Raw genomic sequence first — 13,385 nt, 5'->3', positions numbered from 1 at the left:
GAACATTGGAAAATTATTACCAATGCATCCACAATTTCCAGGGCCACCTCCTTTATTACCCTAGGGTGCAGACCATCTGGGCCTGGGGATTTGTCAGCCTTCAGTCCCATCAGTCTTGTCATCGCCGTTTCCTTCCGAATGTCAATCTGTTTCATTTCCTCTGTTACCCTATGTCCTTGGCCCATCCATACATCTGGGAGATTGCTTGTGTCTTCCTTAGTGAAAACAGATCTAAAGTACTCATTAAATTCTTCTGCCATTTCTCTGTTTCCCATAACAATTTCACCCAATTCATTCTTCAAGGGCCCAACATTGTTCTTAACTATCTTCTTTCTCTTCACATACCTAAAAAAGCTTTTGCTATCTTCCTTTATATTCCTGGCTAGCTTGCGTTCGTGCCTCATTTTTTCTCCCCGTATTGTCTTTTTAGTTAAGTTCTGTTGTTCCTTAAAAACTTCCCAATCATCTGTCCTCCCACTCACCTTAGCTCTGTCATATTTCCTTTTTTTTAATGCTATGCAATCTCTGACTTCCTTTGTCAATCACTGTGCCCCCTTTCCCCCCTTTGAATCCTTCCTTCTCTGGGGGATGAACTGATTTTGCACCTTGTGCATTATTCCCAAGAATACCTGCCATTGCTGTTCCACTGTCTTTTCTGCTAGGATATCCGTACAGTTAACTTTGGCCAGCTCCTCCCTCATGGCTCCATAGTTTCCCCTGTTCAGCTGCAACACTGACACCTCCGATCTGCCCTTATCCTTCTCAAATTGCAGATAAAAGCTTATCATATTATCACTACCTCCTAATGGCCCACATTCAATATACATAATTGATTTCCTTGTTTATTTATTAATATTTTATTTTTCCCTCTCGGCTGGATTATGTTTTGCATTGAACTGCTGCTGTTAAGTTAACAAATTTCATGTCACGTGCCAGTGATAATAACCTGATTCTGATCTATATCAATGACTTGGTTAACTGGATGGGCAAATTAGTGGATGACTCCAAGACTGGGGATGTAGTGGACAGTACAGGAAACTATTAGGGCTTGCAGTGGATGGCAGATGGAGTTTAATGCAGACAGGGGTGGGGTTTTGCTCTTTGGTAGACCCAACCAGGGCAGGTCTTACGCTGCAGTAGAGCAGAGGCCCACAATTCCTTGAAAGTGCAGTCACACACAGAGAGGGTTATAAAGAAAGCTTTTGGCACACTGACCTTCATAAATCAACGTATTGAGTACAAGGAGTTGGGATGTGATGTTGAAATCGGGTAGATGAGGCCTAACTTGGAGTATTGTACAGAATTCTGAGGGGCACAGACAGGGTAAATTCAAGCAGGCGGGACTAAACCCAGAGGTCATGGGTTAAGGGCGAAGAGTTTAAGGGGAACGTAAGGGGAACGTGAGGGGAACCCTCTTCACTCAGAGGGTGTAAAACCAGCCGCCTGCACAAATGGTTCGATCCCAACATTTTGGGTAGGTACGTGGATGGGAGGGGTATGAAGGGCCGTGGTTGGTGGGACGAGGTGGTTAAACGGTCTAGCATAGACTAGGTGGGCCGAAGAGTCAGTTTCGGCACTGTAGTTCTCTATGATTCTATTCTGCTGCCTGTCGGACCATAGACCAGTCGCCATTGGAGCTCAGGGTACCCGCGGAATAGGTACATTTAACCTCAGAGAAATGTAGACAATATTCATCTTGAAATCCACGGAGACAGAGGAGTGACAGTTCAATGTTAGAACCCCAGTGTCTCCCAGCTCCCATGTGCACAAGCAAAGCAACAAAAAGCACCGAGAGTTGACGTTGCCAGATTTAACCAGATAGGAGGGTGTTTACACCGGGTCACTTGAGTCCATCTCGCTGCTCCCGCTCGGCTGAAGTTACTGCCATGGACTCGTGGCTTTGAGACACGGCATTTTCATCCCCAACTGGGCGCCAACGTTTCGGCCCCGGTGAGGGGTCTCAGCCCAAACTCCTGTCTGTTCACTCCCCGCCCACTGAGTTGCTCCGGCGTCCAGGCTCGGTGCGTATCTGCCTGGTCTTTCCCGAGGGGGCCAATGGGACTTTTCATTGCGGCCCGACGGGGAGAGGCTCGGACAGTCCCGCCCAGCTCGGTGTCACAGGTGCCGTTCTCCCGATTGCAAGCTCACCTCCTCCCGACACGCCTGACCTCCTGCCCTGTGAACGGAACACTGGGCTTCGAGAGCCAGCACAGTATCCAGTCCAGTCCACCATACACCGACAAACCCGCAGGACGCGGGGACGAGGGACGGAGCCAACGGCGTCCACAGCCAGAACCGACGGAGAAGGACGGGAATTGAACCCAGACCACTCTGTCCCAACGAGCACACCCTGTGGGGTCCGGAGTTCCAGGCTGGGATGCAAGCACTGTGTGACCCAGGTCAGCCATTACACAAATATTTGCAAAGAGGCCACTGCCGTTAATCCACCTCCCTCACACCGTCCCTCAGTGACCCCTGTCCCCCAGGACACTGTCACTGACCGTATCCCCACTGACGTTAATTCAGCTCCCTCACACCGTCCCTCAGTGACCCCTCTCCCCCATCGTCCTGTGTCACTGACTGTATCCCCACTGACGTTAATCCAGCTCCCTCACACCGTCCCTCAGTGACCCCTCTCCCCCAGGACACTGTCACTGACTGTATCCACACTGACGTTAATCCAGCTCCCTCCCACGGTCCCTCAGTGACCCCTCTCCCCCAGGACACTGTGTCACTGACTGTATCCCCACTGACGTTAATCCAGCTCCCTCACACCGTCCCTCAGTGACCCCTCTCCCCCAGGACACTGTCATTGACTGTATCCCCACTGACGTTAATCCAGCTCCCTCACACTGTCCCTCAGTGACCCCTCTCCCCCAGGACACTGTCATTGACTGTATCCCCACTGACGTTAATCCCTCTCCCTCACACCGTCCCTCAGTGACCCTCTCCCCAAGGACACTGTCATTGACTGTATCCCCACTGACGTTAATCCCTCTCCCTCACACCGTCCCTCAGTGACCCTCTCCCCCAGGACACTGTCATTGACTGTATCCCCACTGACGTTAATCCCTCTCCCTCACACCGTCCCTCAGTGACCCTCTCCCCCAGGGCACTGTGTCACTGACTGTATCCCCACTGACGTTAATCCAGCTCCCTCACACCGTCCCGCAGTGACCCCTCTCCCCCAGGACACTGTGTCACTGACTGTATCCCCACTGACGTTAATCCAGCTCCCTCACACCGTCCTTCAGTGACCCCTCTCCCCCAGGACACTGTGTCACTGACTGTATCCCCACTGACGTTAATCCCTCTCTCTCACACCGTCCCTCAGTGACCCCTCTCCCCCAGGACACTGTGTCACTGACTGTATCCCCACTGACGTTAATCCCTCTCCCTCACACCGTCCCTCAGTGACCCCTCTCCCCCAGGACACTGTGTCATTGACTGTATCCCCACTGACGTTAATCCAGCTCCCTCACACCGTCCCTCAGTGACCCCTCTCCCCCAGGACACTGTGTCACTGACTGTATCCCCACTGACGTTAATCCCTCTCCCTCACACCGTCCCTCAGTGACCCCTCTCCCCCAGGACACTGTGTCACTGACTGTATCCCCACTGACGTTAATCCCTCTCTCTCACACCGTCCCTCAGTGACCCCTCTCCCCCAGGACACTGTCTCACTGTATCCCCACTGACGTTAATCCAGCTCCCTCACACCGTCCCTCAGTGACCCCTCTCCCCCAGGACACTGTGTCACTGACTGTATCCACACTGACGTTAATCCAGCTCCCTCACACCGTCCCTCAGTGACCCCTCTCCCCCAGGGCACTGTGTCACTGACTGTATCCCCACTGACGTTAATCCAGCTCCCTCACACTGTCCCTCAGTGACCCCTCTCCCCCAGGACACTGTGTCACTGACTGTATCCCCACTGACGTTAATCCCTCTCCCTCACACCGTCCCTCAGTGACCCCTCTCCCCCAGGACACTGTCATTGACTGTATCCCCACTGACGTTAATCCCTCTCCCTCACACCGTCCCTCAGTGACCCTCTCCCCCAGGACACTGTCATTGACTGTATCCCCACTGACGTTAATCCCTCTCCCTCACACCGTCCCTCAGTGACCCTCTCCCCCAGGGCACTGTGTCACTGACTGTATCCCCACTGACGTTAATCCAGCTCCCTCACACCGTCCCGCAGTGACCCCTCTCCCCCAGGACACTGTGTCACTGACTGTATCCCCACTGACGTTAATCCAGCTCCCTCACACCGTCCTTCAGTGACCCCTCTCCCCCAGGACACTGTGTCACTGACTGTATCCCCACTGACGTTAACCCCTCTCTCTCACACCGTCCCTCAGTGACCCCTCTCCCCCAGGACACTGTGTCACTGACTGTATCCCCACTGACGTTAATCCCTCTCCCTCACACCGTCCCTCAGTGACCCCTCTCCCCCAGGACACTGTCATTGACTGTATCCCCACTGACGTTAATCCAGCTCCCTCACACCGTCCCTCAGTGACCCCTCTCCCCCAGGACACTGTGTCACTGACTGTATCCCCACTGACGTTAATCCCTCTCCCTCACACCGTCCCTCAGTGACCCCTCTCCCCCAGGACACTGTGTCACTGACTGTATCCCCACTGACGTTAATCCCTCTCTCTCACACCGTCCCTCAGTGACCCCTCTCCCCCAGGACACTGTGTCACTGACTGTATCCCCACTGACGTTAATCCCTCTCCCTCACACCGTCCCTCAGTGACCCTCTCCCCCAGGACACTGTCACTGACTGTATCCCCACTGACGTTAATCCAGCTCCCTCACACCGTCCCTCAGTGACCCCTCTCCCCCAGGACACTGTGTCACTGACTGTAACCCCACTGACGTTAATCCAGCTCCCTCACACCGTCCATCAGTGACCCCTCTCCCCCAGGGCCCTGTGTCACTGACTGTATCCCCACTGACGTTAATCCCTCTCCCTCACACCGTCCCTCAGTGACCCCTCTCCCCCAGGACACTGTCTCACTGTATCCCCACTGACGTTAATCCAGCTCCCTCACACTGTCCCTCAGTGACCCCTCTCCCCCAGGACACTGTGTCACTGACTGTATCCCCACTGACGTTAATCCCTCTCCCTCACACCGTCCCTCAGTGACCCTCTCCCCCAGGACACTGTCATTGACTGTATCCCCACTGACGTTAATCCCTCTCCCTCACACCGTCCCTCAGTGACCCTCTCCCCCAGGACACTGTCATTGACTGTATCCCCACTGACGTTAATCCCTCTCCCTCACACCGTCCCTCAGTGACCCTCTCCCCCAGGGCACTGTGTCACTGACTGTATCCCCACTGACGTTAATCCAGCTCCCTCACACCGTCCCGCAGTGACCCCTCTCCCCCAGGACACTGTGTCACTGACTGTATCCCCACTGACGTTAATCCAGCTCCCTCACACCGTCCTTCAGTGACCCCTCTCCCCCAGGACACTGTGTCACTGACTGTATCCCCACTGACGTTAATCCCTCTCTCTCACACCGTCCCTCAGTGACCCCTCTCCCCCAGGACACTGTGTCACTGACTGTATCCCCACTGACGTTAATCCAGCTCCCTCACACCGTCCCGCAGTGACCCCTCTCCCCCAGGACACTGTGTCACTGACTGTATCCCCACTGACGTTAATCCAGCTCCCTCACACCGTCCTTCAGTGACCCCTCTCCCCCAGGACACTGTGTCACTGACTGTATCCCCACTGACGTTAATCCCTCTCTCTCACACCGTCCCTCAGTGACCCCTCTCCCCCAGGACACTGTGTCACTGACTGTATCCACACTGACGTTAATCCAGCTCCCTCACACCGTCCCTCAGTGACCCCTCTCCCCCAGGGCACTGTGTCACTGACTGTATCCCCACTGACGTTAATCCAGCTCCCTCACACTGTCCCTCAGTGACCCCTCTCCCCCAGGACACTGTGTCACTGACTGTATCCCCACTGACGTTAATCCCTCTCCCTCACACCGTCCCTCAGTGACCCCTCTCCCCCAGGACACTGTGTCACTGACTGTATCCCCACTGACGTTAATCCAGCTCCCTCACACCGTCCCTCAGTGACCCCTCTCCCCCAGGACACTGTCATTGACTGTATCCCCACTGACGTTAATCCAGCTCCCTCACACTGTCCCTCAGTGACCCCTCTCCCCCAGGACACTGTCATTGACTGTATCCCCACTGACGTTAATCCCTCTCCCTCACACCGTCCCTCAGTGACCCTCTCCCCCAGGACACTGTCATTGACTGTATCCCCACTGACGTTAATCCCTCTCCCTCACACCGTCCCTCAGTGACCCCTCTCCTCCAGGACACTGTGTCACTGTATCCCCACTGGCGTTAATCCCTCTCCCTCACACCGTCCCTCAGTGACCCCTCTCCCCCAGGACACTGTGTCACTGACTGTATCCCCACTGACGTTAATCCAGCTCCCTCACACCGTCCCTCAGTGACCCCTCTCCCCCAGGACACTGTCATTGACTGTATCCCCACTGACGTTAATCCCTCTCCCTCACACCGTCCCTCAGTGACCCTCTCCCCCAGGGCACTGTGTCACTGACTGTATCCCCACTGACGTTAATCCAGCTCCCTCACACCGTCCCGCAGTGACCCCTCTCCCCCAGGACACTGTGTCACTGACTGTATCCCCACTGACGTTAATCCAGCTCCCTCACACCGTCCTTCAGTGACCCCTCTCCCCCAGGACACTGTGTCACTGACTGTATCCCCACTGACGTTAACCCCTCTCTCTCACACCGTCCCTCAGTGACCCCTCTCCCCCAGGACACTGTGTCACTGACTGTATCCCCACTGACGTTAATCCCTCTCCCTCACACCGTCCCTCAGTGACCCCTCTCCCCCAGGACACTGTCATTGACTGTATCCCCACTGACGTTAATCCAGCTCCCTCACACCGTCCCTCAGTGACCCCTCTCCCCCAGGACACTGTGTCACTGACTGTATCCCCACTGACGTTAATCCCTCTCCCTCACACCGTCCCTCAGTGACCCCTCTCCCCCAGGACACTGTGTCACTGACTGTATCCCCACTGACGTTAATCCCTCTCTCTCACACCGTCCCTCAGTGACCCCTCTCCCCCAGGACACTGTGTCACTGACTGTATCCCCACTGACGTTAATCCCTCTCCCTCACACCGTCCCTCAGTGACCCTCTCCCCCAGGACACTGTCACTGACTGTATCCCCACTGACGTTAATCCAGCTCCCTCACACCGTCCCTCAGTGACCCCTCTCCCCCCAGGACACTGTGTCACTGACTGTAACCCCACTGACGTTAATCCAGCTCCCTCACACCGTCCATCAGTGACCCCTCTCCCCCAGGGCCCTGTGTCACTGACTGTATCCCCACTGACGTTAATCCCTCTCCCTCACACCGTCCCTCAGTGACCCCTCTCCCCCCAGGACACTGTGTCACTGACTGTAACCCCACTGACGTTAATCCAGCTCCCTCACACCGTCCATCAGTGACCCCTCTCCCCCAGGGCCCTGTGTCACTGACTGTATCCCCACTGACGTTAATCCCTCTCCCTCACACCGTCCCTCAGTGACCCCTCTCCCCCAGGACACTGTCATTGACTGTATCCCCACTGACGTTAATCCCTCTCTCTCACACCGTCCCTCAGTGACCCCTCTCCCCCAGGGCACTGTCACTGACTGTATCCCCACTGACGTTAATCCCTCTCCCTCACACTGTCACTCAGTAATCTTGCTCCACCCTGGTCGAGAAAACCAGACGCCGTTCAGCCAGTCTCATGTTTCCTTTGTTTATTTGTCAGGACAGGTACTCGAGACACGTACGTTGTGTGTAATTTACAGAGTGAGACATCGGCAGCGTGTTTCAGCTCCGGCAGGTCTGAACTGTGAGGAATCTCGTGCAGTCACCGGGTTTTCAAATCCCATTGCTGGTCAGACGCGAACCCCCTTTCCCCGACTCGGCCCTCCAGCCCAGTCAGCAAGGTTCTCCACTTGCCTTGCGAAGAGCGACTTCAGTATGGACTAGGCCCTTTCACCCGTGTGCCGGACCAGTTAAACCGTCGACCTGCACCGGGACCGCAGTCCCAGTGCAAACTCTGAGCTCTCAGCAGCAGCGCCGGGCCCCCATCAGCCAATCGCGCGGCAGCAACTCAACCCATAAAAGCACGCAGTCCTGGTCAAGAGGTCCAGACCGGACACGGGACCTGAGTGACTTTGCCGGTGCCGGATCTCCTGGGATTTACTCCGGAGTTTACCGAGGAAGAGAAAGCTACCAGCGAGCAGCGGTTCTGATGAGGGGTCAGCGAGTGGCCAGACTCGTTCAAACTGACAGACTCCTGGATATTCATATATTTTTTAATCCAACACACTTGTGTTTAGTATGTTACAAAGGAACACGTTATTCCCGGGAATACCGCTGGGTTTAGTGTCCCAAAGAAGGGCCTCGGGCCCAGAACGTCAACGGTTTATTAAAAATTTACATGGATGCTGCCTGACTTACTGAATTCCTGCACCACTTTGCACGTTACGCCGCGGTTTAAAAAAAATGAACACAACTCCAGATCCGCACTGGCAGTTCGGATTAACCGGTGGGTCATATTCGCGTTCGGCCTGCAGGGAGCAGCTCGTTGTCCCGGGCCCCCCTGAGCACTCAGTGGTATCTGCTCTGAACTTTGCCAGCAGCCACGGTTTGATGGTGTTTCCCTGTCACGAGGAACAAGGCCAGTCAGATCCAACCACCAGATAGTTAGTCACACAGTCTCTCTGTCTGTCTCTCTCTCACTCACACCACCAACATGGCGCCCATACAGGCCACTGCATTACCATCAGCTTCCCCCTCCCCTCAGCCACACGCCGAGGAACAATTTACAGCGGCCACTTAACCCACCGACACGTCGTTGGGGTGTGGGGGAGAAGCGGAACTCCCAGGGCTGGGCCGCGAATAGCACCAGGGTCGGCCGACCGACCGACCTCTCCGCTGTGCTCCACAGGTGGGCCAAAGGTGCAGCGCCCATGGCTCCTGCTGACGGGCGGGAAAAGGGCCAGGTTGCTGGAAGTGATCCCGGAAGGACTCACGGGTATGGGAATGGGATGACATATTCCCAAACTTGGGCTGCCTCCGTGATTACCAGAGCGGACTCTTCCCCACTCACTCCCCGCCCTGTCACTGCCACACGAGGCCACTCTTCCCCACTCACTCCCCGCCCTGTCACTGCCACACGAGGCCACTCTTCCCCACTCACTCCCCGCCCTGTCACTGCCACACGAGGCCACTCTTCCCCACTCACTCCCCGCCCTGTCACTGCCACACGAGGCCACTCTTCCCCACTCACTCCCCGCCCTGTCACTGCCACACGAGGCCACTCTTCCCCACTCACTCCCCGCCCTGTCACTGCCACACGAGGCCACTCTTCCCCACTCACTCCCCGCCCTGTCACTGCCACACGAGGCCACTCTTCCCCACTCACTCCCCGCCCTGTCACTGCCACACGAGGCCACTCTTCCCCACTCACTCCCCGCCCTGTCACTGCCACACGAGGCCACTCTTCCCCACTCACTCCCCGCCCTGTCACACGAGGCCACTCTTCCCCACTCACTCCCCGCCCTGTCACTGCCACACGAGGCCACTCTTCCCCACTCACTCCCCGCCCTGTCACTGCCACACGAGGCCACTCTTCCCCACTCACTCCCCGCCCTGTCACTGCCACACGAGGCCACTCTTCCCCACTCACTCCCCGCCCTGTCACTGCCACACGAGGCCACTCTTCCCCACTCACTCCCCGCCCTGTCACTGTCACACGAGGCCACTCTTCCCCACTCACTCCCCGCCCTGTCACTGTGACACGAGGCCACTCTTCCCCACTCACTCCCCGCCCTGTCACTGTCACACGAGGCCACTCTTCCCCACTCACTCCCCGCCCTGTCACTGCCACACGAGGCCACTCTTCCCCACTCACTCCCCGCCCTGTCACTGCCACACGAGGCCACTCTTCCCCACTCACTCCCCGCCCTGTCACTGCCACACGAGGCCACTCTTCCCCACTCACTCCCCGCCCTGTCACTGCCACACGAGGCCACTCTTCCCCACTCACTCCCCGCCCTGTCACTGCCACACGAGGCCACTCTTCCCCACTCACTCCCCGCCCTGTCACTGCCACACGAGGCCACTCTTCCCCACTCACACCCCGCCCTGTCACACGAGGCCACTCTTCCCCACTCACTCCCCACCCTGTCACTGCCACACGAGGCCACTCACAGCTTGTAGTGTCTATGCGAAGTGGTACCGAACACTGGAACTTCGCAGGAAGCATTCATCAGGGACGCACCGAACTCGAAACAGGATCATTCCGTACACAGCGGCCAATACCCTGACATCTACCATCCCGTCACACACTCCCGGGGTCAGACACAGAGTGAATCTCCCTCCACACCATCCCATCACACACTCCTGGGGTCAGACACAGAGTGAATCTCCCTCCACACCGTCCCATCACACACTCCCGGGGTCAGACACAGAATGACCCTCCCCCACACCGTCCCATCACACACTCCCGGGGTCAGACACAGAGTGATCCTCCCCCCACACCGTCCCATCACACACTCCCGGGGTCAGACACAGAGTGAATCTCCCTCCACACCGTCTCATCACACACTCCCGGGGTCAGACACAGAGTGAATCTCCCTCCACACCGTCCCCTTACACACTCCCGGGGTCAGACACAGAGTGAAGCTCCCTCCACACCGCCCCATCACACACTCCCAGGGTCAGACACAGAGTGAATCTCCCTCCACACCGTCCCATCACACACACACCCAGGGTCAGACACAGAGTGAATCTCCCTCCACACCGTCCCATCACACACACACCCAGGGTCAGACACAGAGTGAATCTCCCTCCACACCGTCCCATCACACACTCCCGGGGTCAGACACAGAGTGAAGCTCCCTCCACACCGTCCCATCACACACTCCCGGGGTCAGACACAGAGAGAATCTCCCCCCACACCGTCCCATCACACACTCCCGGGGTCAGACACAGAGTGATCCTCCCCCCACACCGTCCCATCACACACTCCCGGGGTCAGACACAGAGTGAATCTCCCCCCACACCGTCCCATCACACACTCCCGGGGTCAGACACAGAGTGAATCTCCCTCCACACCGTCTCATCACACACTCCCGGGGTCAGACACAGAGTGAATCTCCCTCCACACCGTCCCATCACACACTCCCAGTGTCAGACACAGAGTGAATCTCCCCCCACACCGTCCCATCACACACTCCCAGTGTCAGACACAGAGTGAATCTCCCCCCACACCGTCCCATCACACACTCCCGGGGTCAGACACAGAGTGAATCTCCCTCCACACCGTCTCATCACACACTCCCGGGGTCAGACACAGAGTGAATCTCCCTCCACACCGTCTCATCACACACTCCCGGGGTCAGACACAGAGTGAATCTCCCTCCACACCGTCCCATCACACACTCCCAGTGTCAGACACAGAGTGAATCTCCCTCCACACCGTCCCATCACACACTCCCGGAATCAAACACGGAGTGAATCTCCGTCCACGCCGCCCTATCACACACCTTCCCACAGTAAGCCTTTCCATAAGACAGCATAAAGAAGGTTTAACCTCCGAGGTCCCACAGTTCCTCTACCAGCAGCCTGGAGCCCCTCACCTCTTGCGTCCCTGTATTTGTCCAATTACACTCAGCCTGGGCCGGTACAGGGAGGGCAAGAGGATCAGTCTCTGATACCCCAAGAGCGGCAGAGAAGGAGTCTCTCGTCTATCAAAGGGGGCAGGACATATTCCATCGACGAGCTGTGTTTCGGAGATACCCTGAGGGACAGAGTGAGGTTTGTGCATCATTCTGGGACCCTCGCCTTCCCATCAGTGGTCACAGAGCTGATCGGAGTAGAGCCAGGCCAGCCCCTCGGCCGCTGGCCGTCCCATTGGCAGGGCCGGGCCCTCCTCGGCCTCACGCCCCACCACCGCCGTCAGTTCTCGGCCACGGACAGGGCCAGGGAGTGCTGCCTGCTGATGGTCTCCGCCAAGAGGCCCAGCAGGTTCTCGAGTCCCAGGAGGTAACCGTCCTCCCGGTTGCCCTCCTCCCATGGCAGATCGTGCCTCAGGGTCTGCCCCTCGGGTAGTGCCATCGTCTTCCCGAAATCGATCATCCAGACGTTGACGCATCGCTTCCTCTCGTGGACGAAGAGCAGCGAGCTGCCGATGACCTGCAGACGGCGAAGAGGACACCTGACTGAGGCGGGCAGTAAAGTAGAAGGGGAGCGGGACGTTGGCGGACATCCTGTGTTCTGCTCCGCTCGCTCCCAGCCCCGCTGATTGCACCCCTCAGCAGCTGATTCATTCGCCAACCCCGTAGGACGCTGGGGCGTGGGGTGGGGACGGAGTCCCGTGCCGGCAGTCGTCATTGGAGCAGGACGGGGATCGAGACCGGACCGGCAGCAGTCGCGCTGTGGGGGACCGGTCGGTCTGCAATTCCAACAAGCACGCACGCCTTCCACTCAGCTGAGACAGCAAGGCTAAGGGGCGTCTGCTTTACCTGCTGCAGCCCTCCCACCCGCGCCCGGTCTTGCTGGTCTCCCTGTGGGCGTCTCCCAGCAACGTGCCAGAGCCGGTGGGTTATCAGCCGCTGTAAATGCCCCTCGGGGGAAAAGCTGCTGGGAACGTGGGCAGAATCAAAGGGGATGAGTACTAATGGGTCATGCAGGGACTTAGTTGGGCCGAAAGGCCTGTTTCTGTGTAGATTCGGATTGCGTTTAGACCAGCCTGTGGGCCTGAGCCTTCAAATGGTATATATTGTCTGAGGGGGGCTGTGGGGGGCATTTCAAGGGGTAGTTAACTGGTATTAGAAGTGGAAGAGTACTGAGATCATTGGATTATTGGTATAAGAACTGATGGCCGGTAGCACACTCCTCGATTTCTCTGCCTCCAGTAAATTCTCCTCCCTTACCCTTCTCTCCCATTCCATTCCCCATTCTGAGCTCCCCTCTTCCCTCACCTGCCTATCAGCCCTCCACCCCTGGTCCCACTCCCACTTCTCTTTCTCCCAATGATCTCTTCTCCTCTCCTCTCCAATTCCTCCGGCCCTTTATCGCTTACACCTCTCACCTCCCACACCCACATTTCTTCACTGCTCTCCCTCCCCCACCTCGCGCCCCCCCACTCGGTCTCACCTATCACCTGTCACCTTGTACACCTCCCACCCCCCCACCCCCCGGGTCTCACCTATCACTTCCCTCCCCCACCTCCCTCTCTCCTGGTCTCACCTATCACTTCCCTCCCCCACCTCCCTCACTCCCGGTCTCACCTATCAC

General features: G+C 57.2%; 1 protein-coding gene across 1 annotated transcript in view; it reads right to left on the bottom strand.

Moving 5' to 3' along the window:
- Window positions 1-11,439: 11,439 nt before the first annotated feature.
- Window positions 11,440-13,385, bottom strand: part of LOC132383721 (inositol-trisphosphate 3-kinase A-like) — a 71,664-nt gene continuing 69,718 nt past the window's right edge. The window contains exon 7 of the mRNA XM_059954909.1: window positions 11,440-12,281. Within this exon, the coding sequence (XP_059810892.1) occupies window positions 12,045-12,281 (237 nt within the window). The 3' untranslated portion in view covers window positions 11,440-12,044. The remainder of the gene's footprint in view (window positions 12,282-13,385) is intronic.

Source organism: Hypanus sabinus, chromosome 31 (assembly GCF_030144855.1).
Source record: "Hypanus sabinus isolate sHypSab1 chromosome 31, sHypSab1.hap1, whole genome shotgun sequence".
Lineage (NCBI taxonomy): Eukaryota > Metazoa > Chordata > Chondrichthyes > Myliobatiformes > Dasyatidae > Hypanus > Hypanus sabinus.
The sequence above is the reverse complement of the archived record's forward strand: the minus strand, read 5'-3'. Positions and strand labels throughout refer to the sequence as shown.